General features: G+C 37.2%; 2 protein-coding genes across 2 annotated transcripts in view; one reads left to right on the top strand and one right to left on the bottom strand.

Moving 5' to 3' along the window:
- The window catches only part of UBAC2 (UBA domain containing 2), a 93,903-nt gene that overhangs the window by 32,795 nt on the left and 40,636 nt on the right, over positions 1-20,472 (bottom strand). Inside the window, exon 5 of the mRNA XM_054383793.1 lies at positions 1,225-1,348. Coding sequence (XP_054239768.1) covers positions 1,225-1,348 — 124 coding nt within the window. The remainder of the gene's footprint in view (positions 1-1,224; positions 1,349-20,472) is intronic.
- Positions 9,336-17,019, top strand: GPR183 (G protein-coupled receptor 183). The gene is given in 2 exon segments (XM_054383772.1): positions 9,336-9,376; positions 15,906-17,019. Coding segments are annotated over 2 exon segments (1,155 nt in total).

Below are 20,472 nucleotides of genomic sequence, written 5' to 3'. Positions count from 1 at the left end.
CAGTTCTGCATGATGCCATGACACCACCTTCTCTCTAGACTTCTGACTATGCCAAGAGTGCCTTGAGATAAGGGCAGAGCTTACAAATGAGAAGGCAAATGATTCTTCCCCCAGTCTCTGTGTGATGACAACAAGGAAAGATCAGGCAAAGATACAGTGACCGGTAACAGTGGTGATCTGTAACACAGGTGGTGAGTGTATGAAAACAAAATGCAAAGGGCATGATAGAAAAGAACTCAGATAGTATCGTGGCTTTCCCAAAGACTGGAATAGTGGTATTGATGGATTTGGAAGAGAGAAATTAAATTTCTAAAAGATAAAGAAAATAAGATGCTGGAGCAGGAATGTAAGGAATCCAAACAGCAAAAGGGATGATCAGAATATTCAATGGAGCATCAGTCAACATTCTGCAAATGACCACCCATTTTAACGTATCTTTACCAAGCTCAACCTAACTATGGTGCTTTCCATTACTAGTGCTGGAGTTACTTTTGAGTCTCCAGAATATACAAAAATGAGTATAATTTCTCAAAAGTCCACACATCTCCTATTTCACAATTCAGGTTGTAACATGAATATCCATTCATTTATAGGCTGCTGATGGGGTGGTGTGTTTTGTTTTTTTTTTTTCTTTTTAACAACTACTGATTTTCTGTATCTGTGTTTTTCCACTCATATTTAACAGAATACTACATGATATTGCTGTACTATAAGTTATACTATTTTAAATTATCTGCCACATGGTAATGCTTGATATAAAAGTAATATCAATTTATATAAAGGTGAAATTCAGCCAAAATCTTAATTATTTACCAATTGTCTTACTACAGAAAAATACTGTATTCTATAGCTTTGTTTGAACTCTAATAGACAAGGGGAAAATAAACAAAATCAAGAATATAAGCAAAATTGAAAGGTGAATGATTCATATGCCTTAGCATTGGGTTCTGTTTTCATCTATTTTCGTCTAGTTAATTTTGTGGACCAAAAGAAAATAATTGTAGAATTGTCTATTATATTTTCCTGTGCAAGACGATCAAGACAGAAGACAATGGCAGAACAGATCACTCGTCCACCACTTCAGTATATAGAAATATATACTAGAAACATTTGTTTTTCTCTGTTGTAGTTGATGAGACAAATATGGAATCACACATGGGTAAGCAGCAAAATTCATAGATAATCATACAGAAATAATAACCACTACATTAGTACATATCATACCTGTAAACCCAGTATATAGACCAGCGTCTTGTTTGTGATAGAAAAGTGGCCTAATACTTGTGCCACCTGCACTCTTGGAATGGAGGAATAAAATGGTACAAACAATGCAAACACAGGACCCAAGCTGCAAAAAGAAAGACGCAGATGGTTAATAAGAATGATACTAGCAACAGTAATGTAACTCAATCAAAAGTAATTAATCCTAGCTATATAACAATCAAAACCTAACACCACCTTGCAAGTAAAGGTCTTCCATGAGAACAAATCTTTACATATTTGCATTCAGGATAATAGGCTCATTAGCAAATAAGAAGAACAGGTGGCAAAAAGTATCCTATTTCCAAATATGTAGGACTGGAAGCAGCAGAGAAGGCAGCAGGTTCAGTCTTAATAGCAGACTGTTTCTATAAAATACAGTACATAAAAAGAATAGCTGCAGTCTCGTGCATCAGAACAAAATCTCTTTGATTCAAATGGACAAATGGTAAGCATTACAGCTTTCTCAGAAGGTTATGGATACCACTTCACTTATGAAGTCAAGCTCCTATTATTTACCCAAGCTTAAGGACTGAGAAGACTGGCAATAGACTGCCGTATCTAAAAGGGGATTATTGAGTTTGATTTAGCTTCTCTTTGCCAGTGACTTCCATGGCTCTACAAATAACTAACTTCACAGAATCACAGAATGTTAGGGTTTGGAAGGGACCTAGAAAGATCATCTAGTCCAATGCCCCTGCCAGAGCAGGATTGCCTATACCAGGTCACACATGCATGCATCCAAACAGGTTACCTTAATCACAGCATAAGATGTTTATTAAGTTACTAAACTCTCATTGGAAGCTGTTTCATAGAATTTAAGACTCAAGCACCTGTTACCACTACCAGATACCTAGACTGAGCTTGTGAACATATAAACTAGTGTATTTCATTTATATACCCAGATACAAAGCTTGTGTTCCTCACGATAAAACACTAAATTATGTAAAGACAATGGGAGAGGCCACAGCAGAACCAGTGGCAAAGGCATGGCTATGGGAGATCCTTGAAGAAAAATACTTCCTAGGATGAAAAGAGGGAAGGAAAAAAGGTAACCTCAGGTAGACATAACCTGCTCCACCAGCGGAGCTGCAACGGCAGTGACCTCCAGGCAGCAAACTGCAGGCAGCAGGAAGCTATCAGCAAAGTGCACTCCTGTCCCAGCTGAATCCTTGCCTGTGGCCCTGTACTGTCTGGTGTCTGACAGGTGTGGGGTGCTTTTTCACTGCTCATCATCTTATCAAAACTTTCTGGAGTTGCAGTTTCCACAGGCCTTTGCATGAAAAGAATCTTATTTTACTTAGCATGAATTCTGCAAACAACACAAGCCAGGACCTAAACAACCTGAAATGATCACTCAAAAATAATTTCCCTTTCAGGGAAACTACTGATAGGAGTAATACAACGTGAAACGATCGCCTGAATATTAAAACTTACATTTCCTGAAATACTGCCAAATCCAAACCTCACAGCTATGAAAAAAAACCTCCTCAAATATGATTTTTACCCGTTTAATGGGCTGTAGCTTAAGAGCATTTCATTATCATTTTGTTTGTTATACATGAAGTTCAACTTGCTGAAAAGTCTCTGAGGACTGAAATGCAGTTTAGTTATAAAGACATTTTTAGTACTGTCAGTTTTACACAGATCGATTTGCATTTAGAGAGAATGCTAACTCAAAAACTACTGGAAAAATGTTAAATTTTGCACATAAATCTTATATAAACAAAAGTCACCTGTAAAAACACACACAACATGTTCTTAATATAAATTCAAATTATCTAGTTTAGGCAGAGCTCTAAGAAGGCCACTAAAGAAAAAAATTCTTCCTCAGAAGTGCTTCCATTGTAAATGATACTCCCTGAAACAAATTAGGTTTTGTAAATGAAAAGAGAACAAAAACAAAGGAAAAAACATTTTTTGCCTTCTTAGAAAAAGAATTTTAAACTATTTCCTTCTACTCTTAGGAAATTATCTGAGAGAGTACCAAAATTGTGGCATGCTTTTCAGGTTTTTCACTCCTGAGACAAATAGCAACTCAGACATGAGATTTCCCATGCAAGAGCACACTCAGCCATATGAAGGGAAAGTACAACAAGGAATTTCCCATGACAGCAAGTGTGTTTAAAAAAAAGAGATTAGAGAATGTGGAAAGGTTCCTTAAATATTAAAGATTATTATTAATGTCAATAGACACCATAGAAAGCACCAGTCCATTCCCAGGGTAGTCATCTGTGTAATTCAAAGTTCAGCATGATCATTGCCTGACAATCTAGAGGAACTAGCTAGATGAAACTTAGTGACAAACCTTTTCTCCTGAAACAGTAAATTCACAGGCACCACAGATGTATGCTTTGAAAGACACCAGGTTTTGGTTTTGAGACAGGGTTCACATCTAGTACAAATAGGTATTTCATGAATATCCATTCAGGCAGCTTTTTTTTTTAATGTCAAAAGTAGTGCCTTCCAAAATATTTTGTGCAATTCATTTGTACAGAGGACTCCACTGTGTGAAAATTTATTCCAATTAAACTTTTTTGTCTTCAACTTCCATCACATAATTCTGTACTTTATTTTCAATTAATTTTTTCTGTTGCCTTCAAAATTTTCTACACATTATTCATGCCTTCTTTTAGAATATCTGTCTGGAGTTGCTGCCTATGTGTCAGAGAAATACCTCAACATCTACAAGTGGAAAACATACTCTTACTGAAGGACTTAAATTGACTCCTTTCCATCACTTCTCGTTTTCCCTCTCATTTTTTGCTTTTCCCCTGTCCCACGTTACACCCATTTTTGAAAGGGGGCTGAAAAGAACCCAGACCCCAGGTGGACAAATGAAACTCGATCAAGGTGGGCGGAGAGAGAGACTTGGTATTCCCCCTCCCAGGAGGAGGGGTCCCCTGGGTCAAAGGTCTATTCCACTCCCCCTTCCTGTCCAGCAAACCTATTTAAGGAGAGACACTTCATGGTTCTTGCTGTTTCCTCTGCACATTGCCTGCTTGACAGACCTCTCTGCTGCCCTCCTGCTTCCCCCATCGACCATGTGGGGAGGCCTACCTCCATGCAGCTTACAAACCACGTTTAAAGAACTGCATCCACTTACATCAAAGGAATCCAATGCCAGCTGAGCCTGGTTTTGTATATTTTTCCATTTACCCTTTTCCTTATACCTTTGTAACCTCCCCTGTCACTGCTATAAATATATTTTGTTAAAAATTTACCTTTTTTACTTCCCAAACGATTCCACACAATTTCTTTTTGTGATTTTACCTTTCCTTTCTTCTGCCCAACTTGCCTTTACCCTACTTGGAAAAAGGGAGAGGGGGAAGAAAATCTAACAGACTGAAAGAATTGGGGCTGTTCAGTCTGGAGAAGAGAAGGCTCCGAGGTGACCTTCTTGTGGCCTTCCAGTATCTGAAGGGGGCCTACAGGAAAGCTGGGGAGGGACTTTTTAGGATATCAGGTAGTGACAGGACTAGGGGGAATGGAATAAAGCTGGAAGTGGGGAGATTCAGGCTGGATGTGAGGAAGAAGTTCTTCCCCATGAGAGTGGTGAGAGCCTGGAATGGGTTGTCCAGGGAGGTGGTTGAGGCCCCATCCCTGGAGGTGTTTAAGGCCAGGCTGGATGAAACTCTGGCCAGCCTGATCTAGTGTGAGGTGTCCCTGCCCATGGTAGGGGGGTTGGAACTAGATGATCCTTGTGGTCCCTTCCAACCCTGACTGATTCTATGATTCTTTTGCGCTTTTGGACTCTGGGAAAACCTTTAAACCATCACATTCCCTCATCCCTTTCAACCTCTCTCTTTCCTTTTCCAGAGACTTTTGTCCCAGCCCCCTCTATATAAGGAACACCCATTCAAACGCCATAATTAACTTCTGAAAGAAACATGAGATGTCTGTGTGCCAAGAAGGGCCATTGACTCAAATACGTGCTGACTCTAAACTGAGTTTATGCCCACTTCAAGTTTAGGAAGTTAATTTCAGCTATGTGGGTTAGAAAAATGAATTTTCAAACAAACCAGAAAACTCCAGAACCCAAAAGATTACATTCTAGTCTTGGAACACTCTATATAGACACTATGTCCATCTTAAAGATGTACTGTAACAGCAGACTCTACAACAATTATATCTTTACTTCAAAGGGCATGAAGACAAAAAAAACACCTTGGAAAAAATAGAGGCATAGAAACTACTGGAAGAGAAGAATCAGGAGCAAGTACTTCTCATAAAAGAAACACGCTACTGAAAGGTCAAATATTAATGCAAATTAAAAGAAAATATTTTAACATTAGTAAATACAGAAAAAATGGTTCTATAATACATGAACAAACGAGTAGGAAGCTAAATGTTACTTCTGCAAAAATACCTGCTGTTGTCAGTGGAAGTTCTGTGGGATTAAACTTGCAGAAATAGTCATTTTATTCAGAATGACTCATTACGCTTACGAACTGCAGGTGCTGTATTTTTCGTCATTCAAGTTCTTCATAAAAACATTAACCTGACAAATTCACAATCAAGTATATTTTGGGGGAGCTAAAAAAATCAGTTATAAAAGCAGCTGCAGATAATACAGAGCATGTAAAGAGTGCACTTGCGATCCAAGTTACTAAGTTACTTCAGCGCTCTGTGTTCTTACAGGCTATCCAGACACTGTTGTAATCAGGTAATTCCTTGGATCATGACCACCCTTTGCAGCTGTGATCCTCTGCCTGACGGAGCCCAGGACTCAAAGGAACTATCTTTGGTCCTCAATATTTTTGCTACATATGAACAAGACACCCCAGCACCTGAAGCCTCTCAATAACAGCAAAAGCATTAAGGTATGAGGTATGTTACCCAACAGTTGTGTATCTAACTGCCAATATGTCGCAGGAGTGCAGGAATAAAGGAACAAAACTTGAAATTGTGCGTCTTGATGGAAAAAGAAAGGTTCCTCTTGTACAAGGATATCTCCCAGCAGAATCACTGCAACTTTCAGTTCATTATGAGACCAATCAACCAATCAAATATTTTACAATTCCCTGATGAAGACAGGATTCAGAAAACTACCTCTCCTTAAAAAAAAAAATAAAATATTTTTTAATGACAAGACTATCCAATGATTATTACATAAACTGCTCACCTCCATTGTAAACCAGTTTCAAGTTCCTTTCCCTTCCCATTGGTGAGCTAATCTGCATCTTTCTTATTCTGCTTGCCAGAATCTTTCTTCCAGTTTCAGGTTTAATTTATTGTTCATTAATAAGATGCTAACATATGAAATCACTATTCTTTATCTTTTCTAAAACTCAATTATCTCTACGCAACCTTTGTTTTACAAAGCTGACTCGCTGACCTAACCCTTTCTATTCTACCAGCCTGCTACAATATACAACATGAAATTTCTTCAGTTAGGCATTCACAATTTAACTATTTCTTCTTCATTTAAATCAACTGAACATATTTTATTTAGCCTCTGAAGAGTTACCATGACTCATTGATGAGTCATCATTTCCTGTTCCTCTTACTCAAGTCACTTGAAAAATCATATTCGTTCACAAAAAAAGACTGGATTCAGCTACAGGTTAGTTCTAGACACCTGACCCATCTCCCACAAAACAAAAGGAGTTTGTTTTGGAAGGAAAGGTAGTTTTGCAGTTAAGAAACAAGCTGGCTGGATTAATTTTCTGGTTGATCCACAAGCACCCTTAGAATTACTCAGAAGTAATTTCCTATCTTGGGCAGTAGCTCTCTAGATATGGAATTGTAAAGTGAAATGCAGTACTATCTGCATAATGCCCAAATATAGTAGGAACTAAGTATATGGAAAAGAAATCATCACAGGCATCATAACATACTGGTCAAAATATTAACGGCATTGTTTTGATGTCACCATCTCTGAATGTGACAAACGATCATATTAATTTACACGTTATTCTCCTAGCATGCCAAAACCAAAACAGTAAACTTTTGCACACAAATGGTAACACAAAACATATTTCATGCTTTTTGATACATGTCATTTCTTGTTTTAAATGTTCATATATGAGGACAGTCAACTAGCTATTGAAGAAATAGCAGCTGTATAAGAACAGAAAACAGTTAAAAGGATAAACAGAGAGTGAAAGAATGCAGTCTGGATTATTCAGCTCAAGCAACTAACATCACATCATCGTAGGCTGGATTGGTAGCTAATACACCAGTATGACTCAAAGGGTACAATCCAGTAATTTATCTTAATCAAAGGAAGGCAGTATTTTATCAGATCAGAGCAGGAAACACATATTGGTGTTATTTTATAATAGTAGGACTATGTTGAAATAAGCATTTCCTTCAATATGAAGCTGTGGTACTAATGTCATCCCTTGAGCAAAAACTACTAACTGACTGTATTTCTCAAAAATTCCCATTTCTGCTACATATTTTTGCTGCTGGACAAGAAATCACACTGTGCTATTACTTTGTGTACATATGAAGCAAGTTCTCTCTGCAATTTCCCCTTAAGCAGTCTCTAACTCTCATTGCTTCATTTAAAGCTCTTCTACTTCATGATGAAGCTGAGTAATTGAAAAGCAATTCAAAACCAAGAAAGGAAAAAATCCAGAATAAGACCAGTAAGTTCTCATTAAGAGAATCTAGTGTTAGAACATAAATGCACCATAAAAATTGAGGAGCTGAAAGCCCTGGATGGAGCCCTTCAGCTCCCAGGCAAATAAGGGCAATCAAGCCATGTCTGCACTGGGACTTCAGCACCAGAAAAAAAAAAAAAAATCAGTGTATAATGTCAACTAAATGCTCCAAGCAGGCACAAAAGCAGCTCACAAGGCTCTACTTCATTCTCCTGTAGTAAAAACATTTCTTATAAGACAGGGTATGCTTAGGAAAGTTTCATGTTGTCATTAGATCTGCCGTTAGTTTAGGCCTTCTGATTAGATGGACATGTTAGTCAAGATTGTATCTCTGCATGCCTCCAACCCTGCAACATCAGCAAATGCCATGAACACAGCCCTAATGTTTCTAAAGAGGCATTGCACCCTCTGCATGGGTCAGACCCACTGATCATCACGCATGCTTGCTGGTTCTTGAAAAACCAGGCCACTAAATGAGCACATGTTAAAGATAAATAGTTCTGTGCAGTTATGAACAATCAGTATGAATTTTCTGGGGAAAATCCCAGGTAACTCTCAAACACAGCCTGTAGCAGCAAACCACAGGGTTTTCCATCTATCTCTGATCTCAAAACCCTCTTAACCAATACACAGCGTAACTCCTAGATCACTGTTCTTTACCCAGACAGAAGGTTAACGATATGTTACCTCCCATTTTGATATCCTATTCCTTTCCTACTCCCTAGCCAGCCATTCTTATCAGTATGATTTTAGGTGAATCAGATTTGTGTTTTACAAGCTTTTAATCTTTAATGTATTTACCCTTACATGTGCAATAGTAGTAGTATTATCATCCTTGTTAAAAATGCAATAAACAGCTTACAAAGGCACACATCCTCCCTAATCTCTCAAACCACCAGAGTTCCTCAACTCCTTCATGTATTTTCAAAGGTCCTTTCTGTAAAGCCTCCTCATTATGATACTAAACCAGTGCTGGGAATGTACATGGGCTGTTGAGAAGTCACACATCTCAGTAAACCTCACTTCTGAGGTTTTCTTGTGCTGTGTCAGATTTGGTCAGTAAGAAGTAGTTTTAAAGCATATACTGATCATAAAGCTCTCAGATACAAGCGACATTTAAGTTATTTTTAAATGCAAAGTTTTTCACTCATGGGTTTCAGTTGGTCAACAATTAGTCAAGTAAACTTTTGGGTAAAGTCCCTTCTATGAAAGTCAATAATGTGTAACTTCAGGGAGGAGGGTAGGAGGATTGTTTCTTATTGCTGTCTTTGAACAGACTAATTGTAAAAGGCTTAAAAATAGATGCTTTCACATCCCATGAAACAGTCGGCAGCAAATCAAGACCAGCATACAAACACGGGGTTTTTTTTCAAGTACTTCAGCCCCTCCCACAAAAGAGGCTCACGTAATCACTCTTGAAAACAATGTGCAAGGGTGAACTTTCACAGTCAAGCCATCCTGCTAATGCCCTTAACTGCTCAGAGGATCTAAGAAGCTACAGATATGTAAGTACAGAAAACAATTAACTTTAAAAAATGTTTTTCACTGTACACCAGCAAACAATTTCAGAAAGACTTTTTTTTTTTTAATCATTATACTGAATATTTTCACGTGATAAGAAGGATAAATGATCTTTAGATGGAAGAGACAAGATTCCTGGAGGAAATTCTGTGATATTTAAAGTTCACATATGCTGAAAGATAATTATTTAAAGGCTCTGTTAACCCACATCAAGTTATTTCAAGTTGTTTCTTATAATACAGCCTTTCCACAATCACAAGGAAACATTTGATACTGTGATACTGCATTAGTTTAGATATTTTTCTTTTAGCATTAGTAATTTAAACTAATGCAAAAATAACTACTGTATAAGTAGTAAGAGAAGCATTGCAGTTCTTAAGTCATTTGCTGAAGCTCAGAACACTTTAATAGCAGAAGAGTGCCTTAAAACAAATCTGTGCTACTGCTGTGAATGCATAGCTTGTTCTATCATATGCACTCCTTGTCTATGAAACAGCCTTTCTTACCAGTTCAAAAACTCCTCAGTTGCTCTTCTCACATCTAAATATTGCAAAAGAATATTTTAAGAATTCAAAGTTTTATGAGGTAACTCCTCTTTTACCTTCTGACATGCATATGTTTTGAAGTTTTTAGAAGGAATTATTTTTGTGAATCACATCACCAAACATCATGTTATTAAAAAAACAAGTTCCTTATTACTGCCACAATGATAAAGAAATATTAAAATATATACGATTTTTAAACATCTTCCCCATTACTTTAGAAGGATCACTGTCAGGATCCATTCTTCCTAGTATACTTGAAAAATAAAATACACTGCTCAATAGACTATAATTTATCTTAAAAATAAAGATGGCTTGCATACTTTGAGCACAGAATAAAAGGGGTCTTGAACATTTCATGGTTCTCCTGCAGAGATGTGAGACAATTATTCTTTAAGAGCTCAAATCTTATCCCTTTCTGTTCAAAAGATTGAGGAATATGTAGACATGTAATGAATAATAAATTCAAGCTGGAGTTTTGAAGTTGTAATCCCTAAAATTAAAGACTACCTGTGCAAGTTCCACATCACCAGGAAGAAAAAAAATCATATAAAATGTGTGCATGTTTTCTAGTACTAAAATGCAATTTGTTATTTCACTCCTTTTTTCTTCTTGCAAGAATGTAACTGTGGCTCAGGATTTTGTTTCATTTACTGCATTTTAGGCTCTCTCACTTTTACATTGAGTGTACTTAGGGAAGTACATTGAAGAGAGGTTAATCATCTCGGCATCAGCACAGCTCTTCACATTAACACGCATCTTTGGTAGAGATGATTTACGTTAGATAGTTCTCACCATTTTCATAGGACAGATCACATTTGGAAAAAGAGATGTAACAGATAAGAAAGACGCACACCTCAAATGACTTCCACTTTTTCTTTAGCTAATGCAGCACTTAAACTCGACTTCTTTACTTCCATTTCACTTACTGTATCTTCTATTACTTTATTAGAGCACCAAGTATAACTGTCACACAACTTTGCAAAATCTATAGTAATAGATATAAGCAGAACCATTAAGAACCCACACTGTGTACATCTGCAAATTCTATTAAGTATTTGAAGCAAACTATAATCCTTCATTGCCATCATTAAGACAGTTTCATTCATTGAAAGCATACTTGGGGTTCTCTCATGTGTGGCTTACAGCTGTAGGTTGTGACTCCAGGATTCAGTCTTCAGGTCATTAGGCTTATTCATTGTCATTTAGGACAGAAAAAACGTTTTGAAATAAGGTAAACTATCATAATGCACTAGAAGTGTACAAGTGTTAAAGTATTAGAAAGAAACAGTAAGCTTCAGGACGTGCCTGTCTCTTGCCTCAGCTTTTATTAAACCACACACAGTTCCCAAGCTGCCAATCCACACACCTCAATATATGTACCTTAGGTATATGCTCCTTCTGTATTAAAAAAATGTTGTACTAATGAAACTTAGCATGCATACTTTTTAACATACTTAACTTAATCAAGCTGCTTTCCCAAAGAAAACAGTCTACAATGCAGATCGATGGTATAGTAAATTAGAAACTCAACCAGTAAATATGACTGGTCAACAGAAAACAATTAGAGATTAAGAAAAAAAACCATAAACCTACATAACCACAGCACTGTGTATTTGCCGACTTCATCTGTTGTTCAACTTTGTAAGACTTACACAGCTTACACCTATAGAGGACTGTAAGCTCAGGAAATCCTCAGGTCAGGCACTGCAAGGAAAGAGAAGTCTTTCCCAACCATTCCTTTAAAAATCATTTATACTTTTTATGTATGAATAAACAGTATTATCACCCAATACTGTTTGTTAGAGAAATACTGTCCATCTCAAAGTGACTAAACCACACTATCTATAGAGTCTGGAAAGATCTTTCTAATGATCTACCCTGCCTTTCCAATAATTTAGTTAAGTGTCCCTCTTAATTTAGCTACTGAACAGATGGACCAGGGATTCATCTCCAAAGAATGAAAATTATGAAGAGAGACAGAAAAATCACACATTAGATTACAATACACAGTTAAAGTCTTCTACATGTTCCCTCTTCTGCTGAAAAGACAGATGGTTGTCCTTCAGCAAAAGCAGGAGATGAGAACAAGAAGAAAACTCATTTAGCTTACAGAGAAAGCTTTGTATCACTGCTTGCACATAATCAAAACCCATGTAATCAAGGGTTGCAACATGGCAATTGCTGGCTTGTATCTTAAATCTATGCTTGTTAAATGTATGTAACATTATGATAGTACAGATAAAACTCATTATACATGAACACCTCTATGAACCAGGGCTTACATAATACTTTCAGATTGGAACCACCACTGCATTCATCAGACACCTTTTGCAGTGTGGACTCTACTCTGAGATTGGCTCTTGTGTAATGTAGTAGAAACAAACCAAATGAATGATGGCAGTTAAGTATTATCACAGAAAATCAGTATCCTAAACCAACTTATTTTCCTCTTTGACGAGATTATAAAATTGACTTTAAAAGGCACCTGCGCAGAATTTAGATGTGCTAGATTTTGTAAGCAGCTTGATGTGGTACTGTGATTTTTTCTTCCCCTAACTGGATACTACTGATATCAAGTATCAAGAAAGCACACAGAACAGACTAAATGCTGCCTAGCTAACAAATCTCATAAAACAATTGCCTAAAGACTTTTTTTTCTTCCATTGGTGATCAAAAAGCAAATACAATGCTAAGACTTGAAAAAGGCAAGTGGGAGAACAATAAGGAACACTGCACTGGTTGCAAGCCTAGGCATAATATTAAAATTAATTTTAAACTCTCCCAGGCATAAGGTTCCCTCAGGGAGAAGCAAAGAGCAGTGGTCATGCTCCTAGATTGGAGATACCCTAGGACACAGTGAATCTGAGAACTACTCTGGGATCACAGTGAACTAACTTCACAAGCTCCCAGTGTTGTGGTATGCAGCTCTATCTTGGATACCTAATCAACTGACCAGAAAAAGCAGGGACATACTGGTGAGTATGCTTCCAGGTACAATGATGCCAAGAGGCATATGGAACTCCATTGCCTATGTGGGACTAAAATGAGGTTAGAATGGATGTCACACGTTTTGCCTTGTGGTGAGACATTTGAGAAATTCACCTTGAATTGACAAAGCCATGAGATTGTATGAAAGGGAAAGGCTACACAAAACCAGCAATTGCAGGTTAATTTTAGAGAAATTTAAATAAGAGACAGACACATTTTTTAACAGGGAGGTTGATTGACTAAAAACTACAGTACAAGAGGCAAATTCACTTTCTCTTCAGTTCTCCAAATTAAGACCAAATAGCCTTTTAGAAAATATGGTTTAAATTAAAAGTAGATGGAATCCATACACAAATACTAAAATAGTAACGTAACCTGGATTATACAAAAGGTCATATTAAATGGGTAAGTGGTCTGTGTCACTGAACATTGTATGTCTGCAGACTCAGAAAAACTAACCACCTGAACAATTTAAAATATTTTATGCCTTAAAGTCTTACATGTACTTCTATGACAAACAAAATGTGGCAATGTTTTCAAAAATTGTTAAAGTATTAAGGTAAATTGAAGTTGACTTGTTTCCAGCTATATACTTCAAAATAGTATGATCAGTAAACTAAGCCACTGAGGAAGGGTATTTAATCCAACAAACATAAACCCTCTCTCAGCTAGGACTCCTTCTCAAGACAGCCATAGTTTTATGTGAGAGTGAACATCTTTTAATCAGAAACAAGTTCTGGTTTAATCTGTTATGTTAAAGATGCAAAAACTAGGTAACACATTTCATGACATCCTACCCTTGATGTAAAAAGAGTAAATTTCACTGAAACTAGATATTTTTTCCTAAATTATAGTTAAATGTGTTTGCATAACAGATTTTCTACATTTTACAAACTTCTATATAAAGGAAACTGAATGGATGTGAAAATTATTCACATTATTTACGATCAAAACCTATTACAACTTTACAGTGAATATAAATTCATGCCATTAACATGCTGTAGTTAGTTACTGCAAAAGACCTACTCATCATAAATCTTACATTACTCTTCCTTACATATGCTCAAGCAATGATTTTATCTAAATGTCAAGGAAGAAATTAGTAGAAGATAGGTGTCATGCTGGGAGTGTGAACACGTAAGCAGAAGCATTTAAGTAAGAGAAACAAAACCCAAATACCTCACTGACTCTTACCCTACACAAACCCACACTATTTTCTGCAAAAACCAGTCTGCTACACTTAAGTAAGAGGAAAGTATCCCATAACTATCCTCAGGGCAATAACTACTGCATCAATCAACCAACCAATCATCACACATCATCACCAAGATATTGTGAACAATGTGGAATTAAGTAATATAACTTTCTCCAGGGAGGTGGCTGAATTGCCATCCCTGGAGGTGTTTAAAAGACTTATAGATACAGTGCTAAGAGAGATGGTTTAGCACCAGACTTGGTAGAGTCTTAGATAATGACTGGACTTCATCTTAAACATCTTTTCAACCAATACAATTCTATGCTTTTATAAAATTAGATATTCCCAAACCTTCACTACAGCTGGAGTTACAATTTAACAGTTTAATTCTCCTATTCAAATCATAAAACTCCCACTTCAAATTTGACTTTCAATCCTGGATGCAGTATTCCCACCTCCTGATATATGGGTAGGTATCTAAGAGTCAAAACATCAGATATCTATGTCAGAAATCAGTAACCTGTCTTTCCACTGCCTGTACAACATAGCAAACACAGACTATCTGGATGCTAAATTTATTCCTTAAACGTAAGTTATTTATGTATTTTAATACACATCATCCACTATTCACTGGATGATGAATAGTGAATAGTGAATAGTGGATGATGTGTATTCCTTGCTAACCTAGCCAGAAGACTGATCAGACAGGATCAGATACAGCAGTGTGTTGCAGTTTTATTAACTGTGAACTTGAAATGAGTAGGACAATCTCCTCAATGCATTTTGCAGGAGTAACATTAGATGGCCTTTCTACTTACAATATGGAATGGTCAGGTAACAACAGACCTACAAAATAGTTTCCACTGCAAGCAGTATCAACACAATGGGGTCCTTTCCATTTCTGAAATTCTGCTGGTTTATATTTTTAAGTCCCCCAAATCACTGCCACTTTGCAGCTCTTCCATGCTACTTACAACTGTGCAGATTAAGCAATTTCTAAATTCTACTAAATCAACAGCATGTAAAATATTGTAGCTGAGTTAGTCCTCTTTTGCAGCACCACTAAAGAGTGACTAAAGTAGAAGTCTTAAGAATTTATGTATGCAACAACATTTTAAATGGATTTCAAAAGCCAGCTCTTAAAACTAGCACTAAGCAAGCTGAATTATTATAATGCAAATATGGTAAGAATGATGAAAAAAAATAAGTCTTTCTAAACAAGTTAAACCACCAAAACATGAATTGTTAGAAACAAAAACTCCCTAAAAATTCACTGAAATGCATTTAAAAGATTTTTGTCTGCTTGCCTGGCTCATGGGGGTTCATATGGTCCCTTGTCAGGCTTGACAAAGCTCTGGGCAAACTGATCTAGTGGAGGATGTCCCTGCTAACTGCAGGGGCACTGGACGAGATGACCTTTGGAGGTCCCTTCCAACCTAAACCATTCTATGATTATTGTGTGGTTTCTTCTGACTCCTTTTTCACTTTGGATTGCTTTAAACAGTCTCCCACCTTCACTTTTCAAATACATTACAGCCCTGCTTTATTATTTTGCCTTCTGTCTTATTTCAGGAAAGAAGAAACTGGGGTCAAAACAGAAAAGACAGAAAGATCTATCTTATTGTTTGTTTGGTTTTGGCAAGTAGTTCACATAGTGAAGTTTCATTTCAGTTTTTCACAGACTTGCTTTTTGCAACACAGGTTAGCCATTGCTATGCATAAGTTGCTTATCTACATTTATTACAAAATGTTCCCTTCTGTGGCTTTTTTTTTTTCCCATGTTAGGTCTGCTGAGCTTCCTGCAACAACAGTGGTTACAGAAATGGACACTTTCACAGCTTCTCAGACAAACAGCTCCATCTGTGATTTGTATGAGCACAAAGATACAGCACGGATACTACTGTCTGTCTTCTACAGCTCCATCTTAATTTTTGGAGTGCTTGGAAACACCATTGCCCTCACTGTCATTTTTAAAAACAGAAAGAAGATCAACTCCACTACCCTCTATTCAACAAATCTCGTCTTCTCTGATCTTCTGTTCTGTATTGCCTTGCCTACAAGGATAGCCTACTATGCCCTGGGATTTCACTGGCCATTTGGAGAAGTATTGTGTCGAATAACTGCTCTCTTGTTCTACATCAACACTTACGCAGGTGTAAACTTCATGACATGTTTGAGCATTGACAGGTTTTTTGCTGTTGTCCACCCTTTCCGATACAAGATCAGAAGGATTAAATACGCCAAGGGAATTTGTGTCTTTATCTGGTTACTTGTATTTAGTCAAACTTTCCCATTACTTATACAACCCATGTCACAGGAAGAAAAAGAAAGGACTACATGTATGGAATACCCAAACTTTGAAAAAATTGCACATCTACCGCTTATACTCCTTGCTGCCTGTTTAGTAGGGTACCTTATTCCCCTGGGAATTATACTATTTTGTTACTCTCAAATTAGCTGCAAACTTTTTCAAACAGCCAAGGAAAATCCACTGACTGAAAAATCAGGGATAAACAAAAAAGCCATCAACACCATCATATTTGTAATTATAGTGTTCATCATCTGCTTTACCCCTTATCACGTTGCAATCATACAACACATGATTAAGAAGCTTCAGAGTGAGCCTTCATGCACTGAAAATAAAATTTTCCAGAAGTCACTCCATTATACTGTGTTTCTGATGAATTTTAACTGCTGCCTAGATCCTTTCATCTATTTCTTTGCATGCAAAGGATACAAGAGAACTGTAATGAAAATACTGAGACGACAAGTGAGTGTATCGATTTCAAGCGCTGCCAGGTCACATCATGAAGAAAGCTCACGTGATGTGGGAGAAACGCAAATGACGGTACTTCCAAAATCTCCCAATGCGAAGCTACCTGAGAAACCAAATCTGTAGTATGCTGCAGTTACAGCAAGCTCAAAAATCCACGGCCCACCGTAAAAATACTTAGTGCCCCCTGTACAGTAGCTTAAGTAAGATTCTCAGGATGTCAGAAAATCAAGGGCTGACATTGGACTGAAAAAAAAATGGCACAGGACAGCAGGAAAACTCAGCATTATAATTTCCTAGCTGTATCATTTTGACTGATCTTGTTATTTTTTCCAGGAAATATGCACCATTGTGAATGTTCTAATTCTATACTGCACATACGTATGTCTGGATGTTATTAACTCAAGCAAAGACTCAGTGTGGGTGGTCTGAGAAAGGATTAAACACAAATAGCTTACAATTCAGACTGACTACAACCAGAACATCTGAAAATTGAAAGACCTCTAGCTGAGCTCCAATTACAGCAATGGTTTTGTCAGCCAAGTCACATAAGCAAAGAAAATCAAACTGTGAGATAAAATGGACAATTTCTGTGCAGGTTTGACTGTCACAAGTTCTTAGTTTATAGTCCTTTGGAGGTGAAATTGCTTTTTACAGAATTTGGACCATAAATACCTTATTGGGACAATTCACATAGATAATATTGTCAAATGTAATCGATGAAAAATTAATGAACTGTTTGTTTTTCCCTAACACATGTTAAATTACTCATCTTTGCAAGGTATATTGTTGTTTTATTCCTTTTCCTAAAGGAGAATTTTTCTTTCTAGTGTGTATTGTAAAGAGTCTCTACTGAGGCTGTATATAAATTATTTATAAACATAAAAAATAAGTGGAAGCAAGAGACTGTAATATGAAAACTGTTGGAGTAGATGGTATCTAAGGTCCCTTCAAACCTAAGCTGTTCTATGATTCTACGATACCGACATGGACACAAGACAAACTTTTTAGAAACAGGAATAAATGTTTGCAGTTGAAGCCACCAAAAAGTTAAATTAATTAAATCTCATGGTGTGAGATGGCCACCTCTTCTTCAGCACCGTTTACCTGTGAGATCAATAAATGAGAACAGCAGGACAAGCTGGGGGAGGACAAGCTTTCCCATCACACTTTCATATTGCTTATCTGGCATCACTTTGGGCAGACTGAAACTGGACCAGTAGAGACCAAATGACTTAAACACATCCTGCAGGAATCAGCTCAATACCAGTTGAGTATCCAGGATGCAAGCCCTGGGTTCCTGCTGTCATGCCCTTCCGTCGTGTCAGTTTCCTTCCCTACTTCATTCCTGGCCTCCCTGTCTTTTCTTTTGTCTTCTGTTTTACTGATATGCCTTCACCTGCCAACACAACTTGGGTAATTGCACCATGAGACTGTGATGGGAAAGCAAAATTAAAGAGTGCCTGATAATTACTGGCAAAATCTATGCCAGGTGTCAGAATAAAAGTTATTTACTGTAGCTGTAAGTCTCTGGCATTGAGGTTGTACTGGAAGTCAAACAAGCATAGTTACATTTGTCAGCTTTGCCCTTCCTTCCTTCCTCACGTGCTGACCTGCCTGCAAATAAGGAAGGGTCGTATCTGAACAGCAGTACGGAAACATTAAATTAACAATTACTTTTTTATGGGAAAGAAAATGCAAAATACTCTATTTCCTACCAGTTAGGTTACCAAACTAGAGCTTCTAATTACAAAAGACACTATGCAGCTACAGGAAAATGGAGTAAGAAAAATAACTTTTAACAGAAGTTCTACTTAATTCTCAGCTTTTTTAATAAACTATTTTAAATTACTATTTAAGAATTTGTTCCTATCAGAATAAGCAAATGATAACCTGATAAACCCACAGACAGACCACTCATAAATACATAGAAGCTGTAGAAATAAAATATATGTATTATTAACATAAAACCACTACAAGTTCATTTTATTCTGCTAATGTCTATTTCCTTATTTTGATATAGATTTCATCTAACCATGATTATAAAACCTTAAAGGCAAGACATCTTTTTTATATTTGTCTGTAAAATAGAACTCAAAATCGTATTACAGCACTACATAATGCAGATACCTATTCTCTTCTCAGTGGAAACAAAATGAAGATCTGTATTGAAAAATCTTTCTCTATTCCCATTTTCTCATGCTTTGTTTTTAATCACATCAGCAGTGTCAAACAGATAACTTTACATCAAAATACTGCTTTAACACATCTTAGTGTGTTAGATATGGGCTTGAGAAAAGCTAGGTTTTCCTCATTTTAATATTTCTCAAATGCTGAAGAAACCAATAAAATAAAAACATTTAAAAGATAAGCTAAGCTCAGCTTTGTGACATGAGTCCTAAAGATTGAGACAGACAGGGACAATCTACAGCTATAGCTGCTGCTGCTTCCCCTCACTACTCCTCAGCACACACCACAGCTCATGCATGCTTGTTTCAGTGGGGAGCCTTCTTCTCTGTGCTTAGCTGAAACTGCCTAAAGAAGCAGTGGTGGTTTCAGTTGGTCTGGGCCACTACATTGAAGTAATTTAGAAAGCATCTGTCCTATTTCTTAAACCAGTCATGCTGTGGGTCTGGTAGCCATCTCTGGAGCAAGGGAGTAGCAGTGAAAATTTAACAGATGTTCTCAAACAAGTGGTATTCTTCAAGATGCCCTTATCCATTCATCCTCCTGGCACTCTTCCCCCAGCACTGTCTGCCAAAGTATCTTTAAAATAGCAGTTATCTGTAGTGGCACACCTCACATGTCTCCTGCATGCCACACAGACATGAATAAAGGGTATAAAACCATACCTGGTATCTTTTTCCCTCGACAAATACTGATTCTATGATAGATGTACCTGTCTTTTAAGACATGAGCATGCCATGCCATGCAACATATGCCTGAAGCAATATGAGCTTTGTGAAAGAAAATGAGCTTTTGCTTTGGGGCAAAAGATTTGATACATTCTAGGGAATGCTCCCTTCTACGTGAAAGGATGTGAAACGGTCATACAGGTCTGGGGCTTGCTCACCCTTTTTCACATATAATTGAAGCAGCTGACAAATAGCAGCAGGTTCCAATGACTTACTCATTATGAACATCTGACTGAAGTTCTTTGGAAACACTGAGTCTCTGTTTGGAGGGTGAAGTCCAGTCAGGATCTTAAAACCCGTGTTCATGACAAAAGAGATAGAGTATCTTTTAACTCTACACTTTGGAGTTTAGGGCTAGGGCACTTGCTAAGGGGGCTCCAACTAGACTCCACGTCCACTGCTGACATCTCTCTCAAATTTTACCTGGTAGAGAATGTAACACAGCACACAGGAAAAACAAAACAAGACAAAACAAACAAACAAAAAAAAAAAACAGTGGGGGCCAAATTGTATGTTTTGGCTACCTCTGTCCACAGCAGAGACAGAGATGCTGTGTCACACAGCATCCTCCTGGAGAAACTGGGTGCTCATGGCTTGGATGGGCATATGCTTCGCTGGGTTAAAAACTGGCAGGATGGCTGGGCACAAATACTGAATAGAGATA

This window comes from Indicator indicator, chromosome 1 (genome assembly GCF_027791375.1).
Source record: "Indicator indicator isolate 239-I01 chromosome 1, UM_Iind_1.1, whole genome shotgun sequence".
NCBI classification, from domain to species: Eukaryota; Metazoa; Chordata; class Aves; order Piciformes; family Indicatoridae; genus Indicator; species Indicator indicator.
The sequence above is the reverse complement of the archived record's forward strand: the minus strand, read 5'-3'. Positions and strand labels throughout refer to the sequence as shown.